This window comes from Salmo salar, chromosome ssa06 (genome assembly GCF_905237065.1).
Source record: "Salmo salar chromosome ssa06, Ssal_v3.1, whole genome shotgun sequence".
Taxonomy (NCBI): domain Eukaryota; kingdom Metazoa; phylum Chordata; class Actinopteri; order Salmoniformes; family Salmonidae; genus Salmo; species Salmo salar.
Genome location: NC_059447.1, coordinates 23,676,413 through 23,692,190, shown reverse-complemented (window position 1 = coordinate 23,692,190; position 15,778 = coordinate 23,676,413). Strand labels below are relative to the sequence as shown.

General features: G+C 42.0%; 1 protein-coding gene across 2 annotated transcripts in view; it reads left to right on the top strand.

Annotated features, from left to right (window-relative positions):
- The first annotated feature begins 1,970 nt into the window (after nucleotides 1-1,970).
- cep112 (centrosomal protein 112) overlaps nucleotides 1,971-15,778 on the top strand; it is a 192,122-nt gene continuing 178,314 nt past the window's right edge. For both annotated transcript variants that reach the window (XM_045720004.1, XM_045720003.1), the window contains exons 1-4: nucleotides 1,971-2,032; nucleotides 2,669-2,774; nucleotides 2,889-3,079; nucleotides 3,223-3,386. In XM_045720004.1, coding sequence (XP_045575960.1) covers nucleotides 2,675-2,774; nucleotides 2,889-3,079; nucleotides 3,223-3,386 — 455 coding nt within the window. In that variant the 5' untranslated portion in view covers nucleotides 1,971-2,032; nucleotides 2,669-2,674. The remainder of the gene's footprint in view (nucleotides 2,033-2,668; nucleotides 2,775-2,888; nucleotides 3,080-3,222; nucleotides 3,387-15,778) is intronic.

Sequence of the window (15,778 nt, the reverse complement as noted above, 5' to 3'; positions counted from 1 at the left end):
TGTAATAATCCAAATAACTTCACAGATCTTCATTGTAAAGGGTTTAAACACTGTTTCCCATGCTTGTTCAATGAACCATAAACAATTAATGACCATGCACCTGTGGAACAGTCGTTAAGACACTAACAGCTTACAGACGGTAGGCGATTAAGGTCAGTTCTGAAAACTTAGGACACGGAAGAGGCCTTTCTTCTGACTCTTAAAAATACCAAAAGATAGATGCCCAGGTCCCTACTCATCTGCGTGAATGTGCCTTAGGCATGCTGCAAGGAGGCATGAGGACTGCAGATGTGGCCAGGGCAATAAATTGCAATGTCTGTACTGTGAGACACCTAAGACAGCGCTACAGGGGGACAGCTGATCGTCCTTGCAGTGGCAGACCACGTGTAACAACACCTGCACAGGATCGGTACATCCGAACATCACACCTGCGGGACAGGTACAGGATGGCAACAACAACTGCCCGAGTTACACCAAGAACACACAATCTCTCCATCAGTGCTCAGACTGTCCGCAATAGGCTGAGAGAGGCTGGACTGAGGGCTTGTAGGCCTGTTGTAAGGCAGGTCCTCACCAGACATCACCGGCAACAACATTGCCTATGGGCACAAACCCACCGTCGCTGGAACAGACAGGACTGGCAAAAAGTGCTCTTCACTGACGAGTCGCGGTTTTGTCTCACCAGGGGTGATGGTCGGATTCACGTTTATCGACGACGGAATGAGCGTTACACCGAGGACTGTACTCTGGAGCGGGATCGATTTGGAGGTGGCGGGTCCGTCATGGTCTGGGGCGTGTGTCACAGCATACTCGGACTGAGCTTGTTGTCATTGCAGGCAATCTCAACGCTGTGTGTTACAGGGAAGACGTCCTCCTCCCTCATGTGGTACCCTTCCTGCAGGCTCATCCTGACATGACCCTCCAGCATGACAATGCCACCAGCCATACTGCTCGTTCTATGCGTGATTTCCTGCAAGACAAGAATGTCAGTGTTCTGCCATGGCCAGCGAAGAGCCCGGATCTCAATCCCATTGAGCACGTCTGGGACATGTTGGATCGGAGGATGAGGGCTAGGGCCATTCCCCTCAGAAATGTCCGGGAACTTGCAGGTGCCTTGGTGGAAGAGTGGGGTAACATCTCAAAGCAAGAACTGGCAAATCTGGTACAGTCCATGAGGAAGAGATACACTGCAGTACTTAATGCAGCTGGTGGCCACGCCAGATACTGACTGTTACCTTTGTTACCTTTTGACCCCCCTTTGTTCAGGGAGACATTATTCCATTTCTGTTAGTCACATATCAGTTCAGTTTGTCTCAGTTGTTGAATCTTATGTTCACACAAATATTTACACATGTTAAGTTTGCTGAAAATAAACGCAGATGACAGTGAGAGGATGTTTATTATTTTGCTGAGTTGATGTATAGTGTAGAATGTTACGTGGAATTTTCGAAAATGCTCAAATGTACTCTGGGGGGTGGAGTGTACACGTTTGCATGTAAACATACAGTAACCAGTCGAAAGTAACATCACAGCAGACCTGGGTTCAAATAGGCCTACATTTATGCATATTTAAATATTTGTATTTTAAATAAAAAAATTGTTTGTCTTTCAGTATTTTAAAACAATGTGGCCGAATCCAACCACTAATTAGTATTTGAAAGCATTTAAAAATATATACAAATCCTGTAAATAGTCCTATTTGAAACTATTTACAAATGGGCCTAGCCTAGGCTACTTGTTTCCAATTATTATACAATTTTTTTTTACCTAGAACCAAACAGAACTGTGCATAGTAAACGCAGGTCTGCGTCACAGAATTATGTACAACTATTTAACTCTATACTCAATGCAACATCTTGCAAATGCACAGAAAGGGTACCATTTTGGAATGACAGCACGAGCACTTGTTTCATCAGCTTTGACAGTTTCTATGACAACAAGGACGCTCCCGTTTTCTGTTTAGGAAAAAGGATGTGACGTAGGACGCAGTCTGTGTAGCAGAAGTTTGAACCGTTTAGATCTGCAGAAGCTGGTAATAACAAGCCAATAATTCTACCTTTTCCAGTATTATTGTACAATGTTAGCTTGAAGTGTAATATATCGTAATTATCTAACTAACGAGTAAAATTTATACAAATTAGCAGTGAATACTAAGCGCGCGGCCACTTTGTCGTTTTGATGTGCTGCTTGAACTACTGTTAGTAACAGAACTGATGCTAGCCAGATTGATACTGTAGCTAACAAAGCTAACTTAGCTAGCTGCACCATTATTGGCAAACTAGCTATATGTCGGATTCAGTTGTGAGAGATAGCTAGTAGGATAGATATGCCGTCCTCACCTTCTCGATGCAAGTCGAAGTGTCTAGCAACGGTTCAGTTGTTATTAGCCAGCTGAGGTTGGTGGCTCAGTCTGTGTAGCTAACTCTTCTAACGTTAGTTCTATGCAGGGATGCCGAATTGATGACAGTAACAGCAAAGACTTGGTACATTTGTATTGAAACCTCTAGTTCTGAAGTTGTAGTTTAGTTGCGTAAGTTTTTTTTTAAGCAATAGCTTTTAAAATAGCTTATAAAATAATTCCCTCCAGGGCGGAGTGGACACGTTTGCATGTAAACACAGTAACCAGTCGAAAGTAACACGTTAAATGTGTGTTATTCCCAATGTGCAGGACATTATGAACAAACAAGAGGAGACATGGGAGAAACTGGACTCAGAGTTTGACCATCATCTGGTTGACATGAAACCATATGTCCTAAAACTCCCCCACAAGACAGGTAGGCCAGTTAAAATGAGTTGTATTACTAAAAAGCAAGTGTTCTATAAATTGTAATTGTCATATGTGTTAGTAGTGCATTGATTGTAATTTCTTGCTCCCTATTTGACCTCAGAGCGCCAGCGGTGTGCCCTGTGGATCAAGAAGCTGTGTGACCCAGGTGTATCTGGCTCGGGCCTGATGGGACGCAAGAACCGCAACATGTATGCCCGCCTGCTCCTGCACATGCTCAGGAGAGGGGTCCTGGAGGGCCCTTTCAGCCACAAGCCAGAGTCAGGCAGTCTCAAGACTCTACCAACATATATGGTAAACAAACAATCCTCGGTATAGTACTAAAGTGCGCTGATGATGTAAGCTACTATAAATAGAATACTTTCTGTTCTATACTGCTGGTGGGCTGCCCATGTTGCTTATGTTTGGCCCAGTTCTGCACCTTTTCTCATTGCCAGTCCATCTACTTTGACGAGCCTCTATGTGGCCGGGGCCTGGAGCAGAGCACTGCAGGCCTGCCTGACTGGGTAACGGGAGAGCTGGGCCAGGGTGACGACTCCTGGGACAGCCTGCTCAGAGAGAGGGCCAGCTCCTCACCCACAGCCTACTCTAACACACACAGGTAGGTTATTCCCCAGCATAGACTAGAGCTTAAGCTACATGCTCAACTGCTATGCCTGCCAGCTACAGTAAAAGTCTGCTGAATTCAAACACACACAAGTGTCTATTCTGGAATAGACCACCTCACCCTCTGGGCAAAAGTGTTTGAGTCAACATAGTTTCCTAGTTATTTCCTCTTACTTAAAAACCTCTTAGATTTAAAGTCCCCTGTTTATGGGACCTGTGTGATTCTGCATTGACTTTTCCCACAACCTAAATATGCTGGACTGCCCTTGAATTCTGAAACATTGTCTAGGCTACTCAACATGTTTTTTACAGTAGTTGCATACATACTTCAATGTAAAAGATAAACTGTCTGTTCACCTGTTAAATCTGACTGTATGTTATACACTGCATTGCACTGAGTGATAGCTTTTATTCCCACGGACACAGTAGTATATTTTCTGAGCCTGTGTGACCTAGGATGGGAAATATGAAACCAGTTGAAGCTGGGATGTCCCTCCTGCCATTTTTACATGAACTCCTGGCTGAACCCTACGTCACAGCCACTGACAAAGCACATGCCTGCAATCCTTACATCATAGCGCTGCAGGAGAGATCGTCGATAGCCATTATCTAAAATAATTCTAGATTTGAAACAAACACTTTGTTTGTCATAGATTGACAATATTAATATGAAATGAAAGGCGAGTTCCTAACGAGTTCAGGAAGCCAAGCTAGAGCTCTGTGAGACGTTTACAGCGATGGGGGCAGACATTTTGATCAAGAGAGACCTTTTGAAAATATGCACATTTTCTCTAACACTAAACAGACAAATGTGTGTTTTACAGTTATAAGGAAGGTGACATCTTATAGTTAGTGGTTTTATAAATTGATTATACTATATTTAGAAAGCATATAAGTAATTTCGAGCCTTGTTCATACAGTTCTGTTTAATAGGAAATACAAATATGAAATATTTTATATGATGTATAATATTTTGTGTCCTGAGAAGTGACTACAGCTCAGCAATTTATAACTATATTTACCAGAAAGGGGAGATTTTAACCTTTCTTGGAGTATGCAGCATTACTAGTTATTGTTTATGGCCCTCATGCTAAATAATTACTTTTGGGGATTACGTAGATTACATTTTTGATTACATTTAACTCGTTTTTAATTCATGTAATCACATTGCATTGACGTAGCTATTTAGTTGAATTTACACAACATAATCGACATGGTTGTGCTCTTTTTGCGCAGTCTATTGTTTTCGGCAGCTTGACAGAATACCTCATGACAGTGCAATCAGATATGGAGAGTGGAAACTTGCATTTTTGTATAGGCTACTGCATGGTCCCTAGACTTCCTGTTTCTATGTTCTTAAGTAGTCTGAAATAAATAAAAAACAGTGGCTAACTGTTGTGGACTTGTCAGCAGAACATTTTAATTCAACAATTATTTGCATTGACTTTTCCTCCAACCTAAATATGCTGGACTGCCTGTGAATTCTGAAACATTGTCTCGGCTACTTTTAATTATTTAATTATTTTTACAATAGGTTAATTACAGTAGTTGCTCTCTAACACATCATTGTATGATGCAATGAACCACTTTATAAAATAAAATGCCAAACTTTTTTTTTTTTAACCATAGAGTAGGTATTCCCAAACTGGGGTACACGCAATGTCGTCGGGGGTATGCCAAATAAACATGTGATTCATATAAAAAAACTATCTGCACATTTTCAAACAGTCCATTTATATTTTTTCCAACAGGGCTATACATCTGGGTGAGGTTTTTTTCTCGCCTGAGGAGCCTCGTTTTACTGCCAAAAATAAAATTAAACCATCTAGTGTTCAGCGAAATAACAACACAATGTCAAATACAGGTAGCCTAGTCAAATAATTAACATCCAATCACATTAACCGTTACTCTCTCGCGGGAATTCCACTAACGGTCCGTAAGTAGCCAAACGTAGCTGCTGCTCATGTTGGTATCTGTACTGATGTCGCAAAAGCCATGACAAGGAGACACAGTGGAGTGGAAACCCGCGTGCAAGCAGTTGCTCCCGATGCCACTTGGGTACACTGCAGCATCCACCGAGAGGCTCTTGCTGCCAAGGGAATGCCTGACAGCTTGAAAGATGTTTTGGACACTACAGTGAAAATGGTTAACTTTGTTAAAGCAAGGCCCCTGAACTCTCGTGTATTTTCTGCGCTATGCAATGATATGGGCAGCGACCATGTACAGCTTTTACAACATACAGAAGTGCGCTGGTTATCAAGGGGCAAAGTATTGACACGTTTTTTTTTTCAATTGAGAGACAAGCTTAGTTTTCTTTACTGAACATAATTTTCACTTGTCTGACCGCTTGCACGATGACGAGTTTCTCACACGACTGGCCTATCTGGGTGATGTTTTTTCTCGCCTGAATGATCTGAATCTAGGATTACAGGGACTCTCCGCAACTATATTCAATGTGCAGGACAAAATTGAGGCTATGATTAAGAAGTTGGAGCTCTTTTCTGTCTGCATTAACAAGGACAACACACAGGTCTTTCCATCATTGTATGATTTTTTTGTGTGCAAATGAACTCAAGCTTACAGACAATGTCAAATGTGATATAGCGAAGCACCTGAGTGAGCAATTACGCAGGTACTTTCCCGAAACGGACGACACAAACAACTGGATTCGTTATCCCTTTAATGCCCTGCTTCCAGTTCACTTACTGATATCTGAACAAGAGAGCCTCATCGAAATTGCAACAAGCGGTTCTGTGAAAATTTAATTTAATCAAAAGCTACTGCCAGATTTCTGGATAGGGCTGCGCTCAGAGTATCCTGCCTTGGCGAATTGCGCTGTTAAGACACTGATGCCCTTTGCAACCACGTACCTATGTGAGAGTGGATTCTCGGCCCTCACTCGCATGAAAACTAAATACAGGCACAGACTGTGTGTGGAAAATGATTTAAGACTGAGACTCTCCAATACAACCCAACATTGCAGAGTTATGTGCATCCTTTCAAGCACACCCTTCTCAATAACCTGTGGTGAGTTATTCACAATTTTTGATGAACAAATAAGGTTTCAAATGTAAGCTGGCTAAATAAAGAGCAAAATGATTGATTATTATTATTTGTGCCCTGGTCCTATAAGAGCTCTTTGTCACTTCTCCCGAGCCGGGCTGTGACGACAACTCACACTCATTCTTATGTTAAATAAATGTATTGTATAGTGTTTGTGGCAGGCTTACAATGATGGCAAAAAACAACATTTGAGAGCGTGCTGACCCTGGTACTAGAGGGGGTATGCAGCTGGAGGATGAATGTTTGAAGGAGTACGGGACTATAAAAAGTTTGGGAACCACTGCTGTAGAGAATCAGACCAAAATCTAGGCTACTCTCTTTCCATAGTCAATCCTATCTCAAAATACAACACTGCCCCTTTAAGGCTCTCCTGGAGGATGGTTGGCCACACTTGGTAGCCTATAAAATATTGCAACATTACAATTACAACCAAATGCTTTTTATGTCTTTATAAAATAATTCCCTCCAGGGCTTGAAATTAATGGCTTCCCATTTTCCCTGGGACGCAAAAAATATGTCTATGGTTCAAAACAGAGTCTGGGACAGTTCTGGGATGACTGATCCAAAATTCATACAACCATTGCACATTAAAGAAAAGCAATGAGGTCTGATACATATCAGTCTGTTTAGCCTAAAATATCGATAAAGTTTTATTTCTTCATATTATAAGCGTAAAAATGCACACTTGGCTATGGGCAAATGTTCCTAAATGCAATTGGCAGGAAAACACTGTTCTCAAAAGCACACGGATGTGCAAGTGATTTCATGTGACAGAGATTAGGAAAGGGGAGATCTAAAGATGCATTAACTAGCATGGGTTACTCAGATGACTAGAATTATTCCTTTGGCTGCTGGACAGTAAAATAATGTTGATTTGAAAACCAATAGAACATGAGAAAAATGCTTTTTTCAATGGCATATTAAGTGTTTATAAAGTAATTCCCTCAACATTTCTATTGTTGTATTTTGGCTAGGCTAGGCTACTTTGAAACAAGGTAAGACCCACTTCATAAGATGACATAAAACATCTAGGTTTTAAAAATGTAAGTTTATGGTTAAATAGTTTCCAAATGCATACCATCTTCGATTAGATTAAAGATGGGGGATGTGCGGTGCGCAACAGGTACTTTCCCTTTCCTTCACTCTCCGTCTTGTGATCATTTGATCTGAACGAACTGTTCCTCGAGCGTGTCGACAGAATCAAGCTTATAGACATTAATGTTAAGTATCCTTCATTAGATTTGTCTAACATGACTGGTTTTTAGCCTATATTTATGTAATTAAGTCTCATTAAAGTTTGGCTACATTTTCTGCTTCCTCCCTCATATCAGCGTTGGTTTGGACATGAGGCTGTAGCCAATATGCATATCACCTACACTATGACATCTAGGCTTTTTTATTTATGTACATGAAAAATATATTTTAATTTTATTCCAGTGTTAGCCTCTGATCCAATTCTGATCGGTGTATTTTGTTTGATATTGTGATTTTTGTGATACATTTTTTTGTTTCCATTCGGACAACTTAAATCTATAGCTTATTCTTCTTGTCTTAAATATATATATATTTTTTTACTTGTCCCGGACAAGAGGACAAGCATTAATGTGGAGTCCTGTACATAGCCAATCTATTTACTAGGCTGCTACCCACTGTGCAAAAACATTGTTTCCATGTAATTTAAACAAAATAAATTCAATGTGACGACGTTCAATTAATGTGGAAAAAGTATTGGATTTGCAAAAAGTCATCAACGTAAGGGAATTTTGTATTTTTTCTCCACAATTTCGTGATTACGATCTTGTCTCATCGCTGCAAATCCCCAACGTGCACGAGAGAGACGAAGGTCGAGTCATGGGTCCTCCGAAACATGACCCGCCAAGCCGCGCTTCTTAACACCCTCCCGCTTAACCCGGAAGCCAGCTGCACCAATATGTCAGAGGAAACACCATTCAACTGACAACCATTGTGAGCCTGCAGGTGCCAGCCCCGCCACAAGGAGTCGCAAGAGTGCGATGAGCCAAGTAAAGCCCCCAGCCGTACCCTCCCCTAACCTGGATGACGCTGGGCCAATTGGCCGGTGATGGCTGGACTCCGGGTGATGGCCGGTTGTGACACAGCCTGGGATTGAAGCCCAGGCTGTAATGACACCGCAACTCTGTGATGCAGTGCCTTAGACCGCTGCGCCACTCTGGAGGGCTTCACCCAACTTTTAACCTAAATCCAATGACATGGTTACATTTTTGGTTGATTTCACATTAGTTGACAACTCAACCAAATGCAAATCAAAACTAGACGTTGAAAGGATGTCTGTGCCCAATGGGTAGGCCCAATTCAATGAGGGAGGGAGGGACCTGTAATGTTTTGAATCTACTTTTTTTATCTGGGCCAAGGGGACAGTGGTGAGTGGTTCTTGGAAAATGTCATTAAACATGTGTTGATAGGGACGACTAGTTGCTTATAGTGGAAAATTCAGTGGCATCTTGAGCCAAAGAACCATTCAGCTCAGATAGGCCCACAAACAGAACCACCATGAATCTATGTGTATAGTCACTTTAAAGATACACATACGTTTGATTGTGAAAAGTCGTTGGCGTGACGTACGAGATGTCCTTGTCACACATCCGACCAGTTACACAAGCATGTCTAACGGTAACCTGTTAGCCTAAGTACACTGGCTGTATTGAAGAGCTGGATTTTATTTTGTCTGACTAGTGTCTGATTTGGATAAGAGCATTTAAAGAGTGTATAGATCACAGGCTGAAGGCCTGATGGAGAAAACGACTTAGCACACATGCTCTTTAATGTGTCTCTCCCATTTAGATAAAACTCTAGGGACCTAATTTGACTCCTTGCGATGTATGATCTTTTGATCTCTGCCTCATGCCATTAATCAGGCAATGGGGTGATAGGTCAAGTAGTCATTTAACTTCGGGGTGCTTGCAGGTTAGACTGTATCAGCAATCCTGTTCTATATCCGGCAATCCTGTTCTACACTGAGTATACAAAACATTAGGAACACCTTCCTAAAATCTCGGAAGTATCCTGTTGTTGGGCCTCTGGGTTTAGAAACTCTGTTTTTAACTGGCTAGGAGAGACACCATATTTGGCAGGAGTGAGTAAGTTCCAGATTTGGCCACAAGATGGCGATACTCACCAGCAGAACCCTGATGGTTCTCTGTTCTCAACTGATAAAGTCTAGTTGTGTCTGTGTGAAAGGAATGGGGGTAGCAAGCTGATCCAGGTTAAGAGATCATCCTCAGAGGCCCTGGTGTGTAGCCTACCTGCCGACTCCTGGTACTCACATGTCATTTATGGATCAGGCCTTAAACACGCCATGATTGTCTTGACACGTTGTTGTCTTTGGCGTTCCTTGGAGAGCTCTGAGAGAAGGGGGAGAGAGACGAAGTGTGTGTATGTGTTGGGGGAGCCGAATGTTGACTCGGCATGTGTGGAAGTGTTGCGTTCGTTACTATAGACGAGGGGAATTTCTGGTCTTTCTCCCCTCATAGCAAACAGGCAAAGGTGGAAGGATGAATGTGTGGTGGTGGTTAGCATCATATTTCTTAACCCCTATATGTGAATCCGTTCTGTTTCTCTCTCTTTGTTTTTCCTCTTTCTGTTTTACTCACCCTGACTTCTGTCTATCATCTGAGCTCCACACATGAGAACCCTTAACCTCTCCCTCTCCATCCACCTCGCCAAGTGTGACAATAACATTGTCCTTGTAGCAGCAGACATCAAACAGCTTTTATAAAGGACCTGTTTAGCCGCCTAGGGCCTTTCCCTGTAAGGCAAGAGTCTGTTCGTTGACCTTGCCTCCGGGTGGTTGAGTTAAGGGGTCCACGTCTTGTTTCTGCCACAGGGTCTGGCTGCCTTCCTTGGGGTGCCTAAGGGTGAGATCTAGGGCCTCTGGCTCCTGCACCTGGAGGTCATGGACGAAGCGTATAGATGTCAGGCTGTTTTAATAAGACTGGCTGCAGCAGCAGAGACACACACTCCCCCTCTCTCTCCCCTAGCCCCGACCTGCCTGACTGGCACAGCTTTGATCTCTGGGCCTCAGACTCCAGACACATCTGATTCAATTATCCTCATCCACCTGTTGACTTTGAGGACCGACATTGCACTGCTCGCTTGGCCCCCTGTGTGTGTGTGTGTGTGTGTGTGTGTGTGTGTGTGTGTGTGTGTGTGTGTGTGTGTGTGTGTGTGTGTGTGTGTGTGTGTGTGTGTGTGTGTGTGTGTGTGTGTGTGCGTGCCTGCTGGTTTTCACGTAGGCTGCTTTTACAGCTGGTAGAGAGACATACAAAGGATACAAAATATGCACGCCATTAGTTTCATGATGATAGGTTTGACCTCAACTGACACTGTAATTGAGAACATACAAGTTTTGTATCATTCAGTCTCGCTCACTTTATAACAGAATGTAGACACATAGAGAGCGCCCTCACCTGCCTCTGATGCTGAATTTCACTGGTCCACCTTCTCTATCGCCCTCTTACGCACAATACATTTTCTTCAGAAAGGCAAGTGATCTTCTGTGGTCAAACTGTCAGTCTCTTGTGACAGAAAAGTACTTCATAGAACTCTGGAGTGTTAAGGACATGAGGAAAACAACAAAGCGAATATATAGGCCTAAATGACTGTAGTTAAAAGTGCCCTAGAGAAATAATTGGATGTTTTCATCGCATACCTCGTACATTACTGGTTGTTCTTTTGCCGATCGTCTCCACCCTTCCCTAATTGTGCAGATTTATTCAGTCATTGTTAAGCCGGTGTAATTGCCTCCAGTGTATGTGCTTAATTAGCTGGTAATACTAATTAACCTCTCTAGGGTCGGCGGGACGAAATCGTCCCACCTACGTAACAGCCAGTGGAATCCTGTGGCGCGTTATTCAAATACCTTAGAAATGCTATTACTTCAATTTCTCAAACATATGACTATTTTACACCATTTTAAAGACAAGACTCTCGTTAATCTAACCACACTGTCCGATTTCAAAAAGGCTTTACAATGAAAGCAAAACATTAGATTATGTCAGCAGAGTACCCGGCCAGAAATAATCAGACACCCATTTTTCAAGCTAGCATATAATGTCACAAAAACCCAGAAGACAGCTAAATGCAGCACTAACCTTTGATCTTCATCAGATGACACACCTAGGACATTATGTTATACAATACATGCATGTTTTGTTCAATCAAGTTCATATTTATATCAAAAACCAGCTTTTTACATTAGCATGTGACGTTCAGAACTAGCATTCCCCCCGAACACTTCCGGTGAATTTACAAAAAATTTACTAAATTACTCACGATAAAAAAAGCATAACAATTATTTTAAGAATTATAGCTACAGAACTCCTCTATGCACTCTATGTCCGATTTTAAAATAGCTTTTCGGTGAAAGCACATTTTGCAATATTCTAAGTAGATAGCCCGGCATCACAGGGCTAGCTATTTAGACACCCAGCAAGTTTAGCACTCACCAAAGTCAGATTTACTATAAGAAAAATGTTATTACCTTTGGTGTTCTTCGTCAGAATGCACTCCCAGGACTTCTCCTTCAATAACAAATGTTGGTTTGGTCCCAAATAATCCATAGTTATATCCAAACAGCGGCGTTTTGTTTGTGCGTTCAAGACACTATCCGAAAGGGTAAAGAAGGGTGACGAGCACGACGCATTTCGTGACAAAAAAATTCTAAATATTCCATTACCGTACTTCGAAGCATGTCAACCGCTGTTTAAAATCAATTTTTATGCCATTTTTCTCGTAAAAAAGCGATAATATTCCGACCGGGAATCTGCGTTTAGGTAAAAAGACGAAAGAAAATAAAGCATGGGGTCGACTCGTGCACGCGCCTAAGCCCATTGTCCTCTGATCGGCCACTTGCCAAAAGCGCAAATGTGTTTCAGCCTGGGGCTGCCTCGATATCATTCAGCTTTTTCCCGGGCTCTGAGAGCCTATGGGAGCCGTAGGAAGTGTCACGTTACAGCAAAGATCCTCAGTCTTCAATAAACAGAGACAAGAAGAACAAGATCTTATCAGAGAGGGCACTTCCTGTAAGGAATCTTCTCAGGTTTTTGCCTGCCATATGAGTTCTGTTATACTCACAGACACCATTCAAACAGTTTTAGAAACTTTAGGGTGTTTTCTATCCAAAGCCAATAATTATATGCATATTGTAGTTACTGGGCAGGAGTAGTAACCAGATTAAATCAGGTACGTTTTTTATCCGGCCGTGTCAATACTGCCCCCTACCCCCAACAGGTTAATGAAGCATAGTTTGTCAGAATCAGTAGCCGAGGTTCCCATTGTTGTCTGTTCTCTCTTGGTTGTGTTCAGTAGGCATGAAATGGAAGAAAAGTAGTTTTGCTAGGACGTGTCCTAGTGCAGTGATTCCCAACTCTGGTCGTTGAGTACCCCCAACAGTACATGTTTTTGTTGTGGCCCTGGACAAGCACACCTGATTCTACTTGTCAACTAATCATCAAGCCCTTCACAAGTTGAATCATGTTTTTTTTGTCCAGGGCTACAACAAAAATGCATGCTGTTGGGGGTACTGGAGGACTGGAGTTGGGAAACACTGTTACACTGCCCTCAGTGCTCTGATTCTGTCAGAGTCAGCAGAGGTTCCCATTAGTGATGCACCGATATTACATTTTTGGCCGATACTGATATCCAATATTTTCCTTGCCAAAAAAAAACGATACTGATAACTGCTATTTAAAATTTGAACGGCCTTTTAACTCTTGGGCAGGTGGGACGCTAGCGTCCCACGGTTCACACTATTCAACAGCCAGTGAAAAATTAGAGCGCCAAATTCAAAACCACAAAATGTCATAATTCAAAGTTCTCAAACATACGACTATTTTACACCATTTTAAAGATGCACGTCTCCTTAATGTAACCACGTTGTCCGATTTCAAAAAGGCTTTACGGCGAAAGCATAAAGTTAGATTATGTTAGAACAGGTACAACATAAGAAAAACCACGCAGCCATTTTCCAAGCAGGAGAGGGGTCACAAATACCAGAAATTCTGCTAAAATTAAGCACTAACCTTTGACGATCTTCATCAGATGACACTCCTAGGACATCATGTTACACAATACATGCATTTTTTGTTCGATCAAGTTGATATTTATATCCTAAAACAGCCTTTTACATCGGCGCGTGATGTTCAGAAAATATTTTGCCTCTAATACTGCCGGTGAATCAGCACAACAATTTACAAGAATACTCATCATAAACGTTGATAAAATATTAAACTGTTATTCAAAGAATTATAGATGAACATCTCCTTTATGCAGCCGCTGTGACAGATTTCAAAAAAGCTTCACGGGGAAAGCACACTTTGCAATAATCTGAGTACTGCGCTCAGAAAAATACACTAGGCAATACAGATACCCACCATTTTGGAGTCATCTAAAATCATAAATAGCATAAGAAATATTCACTTACCTTTGTTTGTTCGATAAAGTAATAATAATAATTTATGTCCAAATAACTGTTTTCGCGTTCAGTTAGCTACTCCAAGTGTAGGAAGCGTGGCGAAAATGTCACGACGAAAAGTCAAAAAAAGTTTTATTTACATTCGTTCAAACATGTCATTCGTTGTATAGCATCAATCTTTAGGGCCTTTTTAACTTAGAACTTCAATAATATTCCAACCGAACGATTCCAGTGTCTTAAAATGTTTTGGAACACAGCTAACTCTCACGTGAATGCGCGCCAATGAACTCATTTGCTTTCCTGAGTCAACAACTTCCAACTTCCTCTGTTCGCTCTCTGTTCATCATAGACGCCTCAAACAACTTTCTAAAGACTGTTGACTTCTAGTGGAAGCCTTAGGAAGTGCAAAATGAACCCTAAGTCACTGTTTTCAATAGGCAATGACTTGAAAGGACTACAAGCACCAGACTTCCCACTTCCTGGTTAGATTTTTCTCCGGTTTTTGCCTGCCATATGAGTTCTGTTATACTCACAGACACCATTCAAACAGTTTTAGAAACGTCAGAGTGTTTTCTATCCAAATCTACTAAGAATATGCATATTCTAGTTCCTGGGCCCGAGTAGTAGGCCGTTTAATTTGGGTACGTTTTTCATCCGGCCGTGAAAATACTGCCCCCTACCCTAGAGAAGTTTAGCGTTCTAGTACAGTTAAATAGTTAACACACACACATGGACGCAGCGGTCGAAGGCACTGCATCTCAGTGCAAGAGGCGTCACTACAGTCCCTGGTTCGAATACAGCCTGTATCACATCCGGCCGTGATTGGGAGTCCCATAGGGCGGCGCACAATTGGCTCAGTGTCATCCGAGTTTTGCCTGGTTAGGCCGTCATTGTAAATACCCCATTTCATTGATCCCCAATCCTTATGTAAAGCTGTACAGTGCAATATGAATGTCAATACACACAATAGGCTGACTGGGGAGGTGATTTTACACAGTCTCGCGATAAGAGCTACAACGTTAATATTTGTGTAAACTCTTCACAGTTGTGTTCTGTGGGTGTCACCGACTAGACTGATGACCAGTGCCCCTGTGACAACAATTTTGGACCCCCTTGTGGCCCCCCTAAATGTGGAGTATGAAATCATTTTTACATAACTAATTTTTGTTATCGTTCTTTTTTTACATCCGTTATTAGACAGTGGTAACGCGGAACACTAATGATTATGAACATGGTCTTTTGCCTGCAATGCAGTGAAGAAAACGATATGACAACAATAACGTCTAATGTAACTGGCCCCTCTAACAGTACAACTGGCCCCAGCTTGGCCCCCCCGGTTGAAATGGTCTAGAACCGCCACTGCCTATGCGTTGTCTCGCTGAAATTGTCTTACTCTTTGAAATGACTGCTCGACATGATGACTGTTCGATCCACACAACAGACATTGTGAGCTAAGTTAGGAATGCTATGTTGCATGTGTAGCGCAACATTTTAGGTGGCGTTATTACGTCATGTGTGTATGTAGGTATGCATGTCAGCTTTAACATCGGTTTTGCACATTGACGTTAAACTAGATATTGGGCCGATACTGATGTTGTCATTTTTAGCCAATATTGGCCGATTCCGATATGTTCACCGATATATCGTGCATCCATAGTTCCCATTGTTGTCCACTCTCTCTCACTGGCTGCTCGGGTGTATAGAAATGTAATGAATAGGGCTGGGACTTGCCAGGGACCTCACAATACAATATCACGATACTTACAGTACCAGTTAAAAGTTTGGACACTCCTACTCGTTCCAGGGTTTTTCTTTATTTTTACTATTTTCTACATTGTAGAATAATAGTGAAGACATCAAAACTATGAAATAAC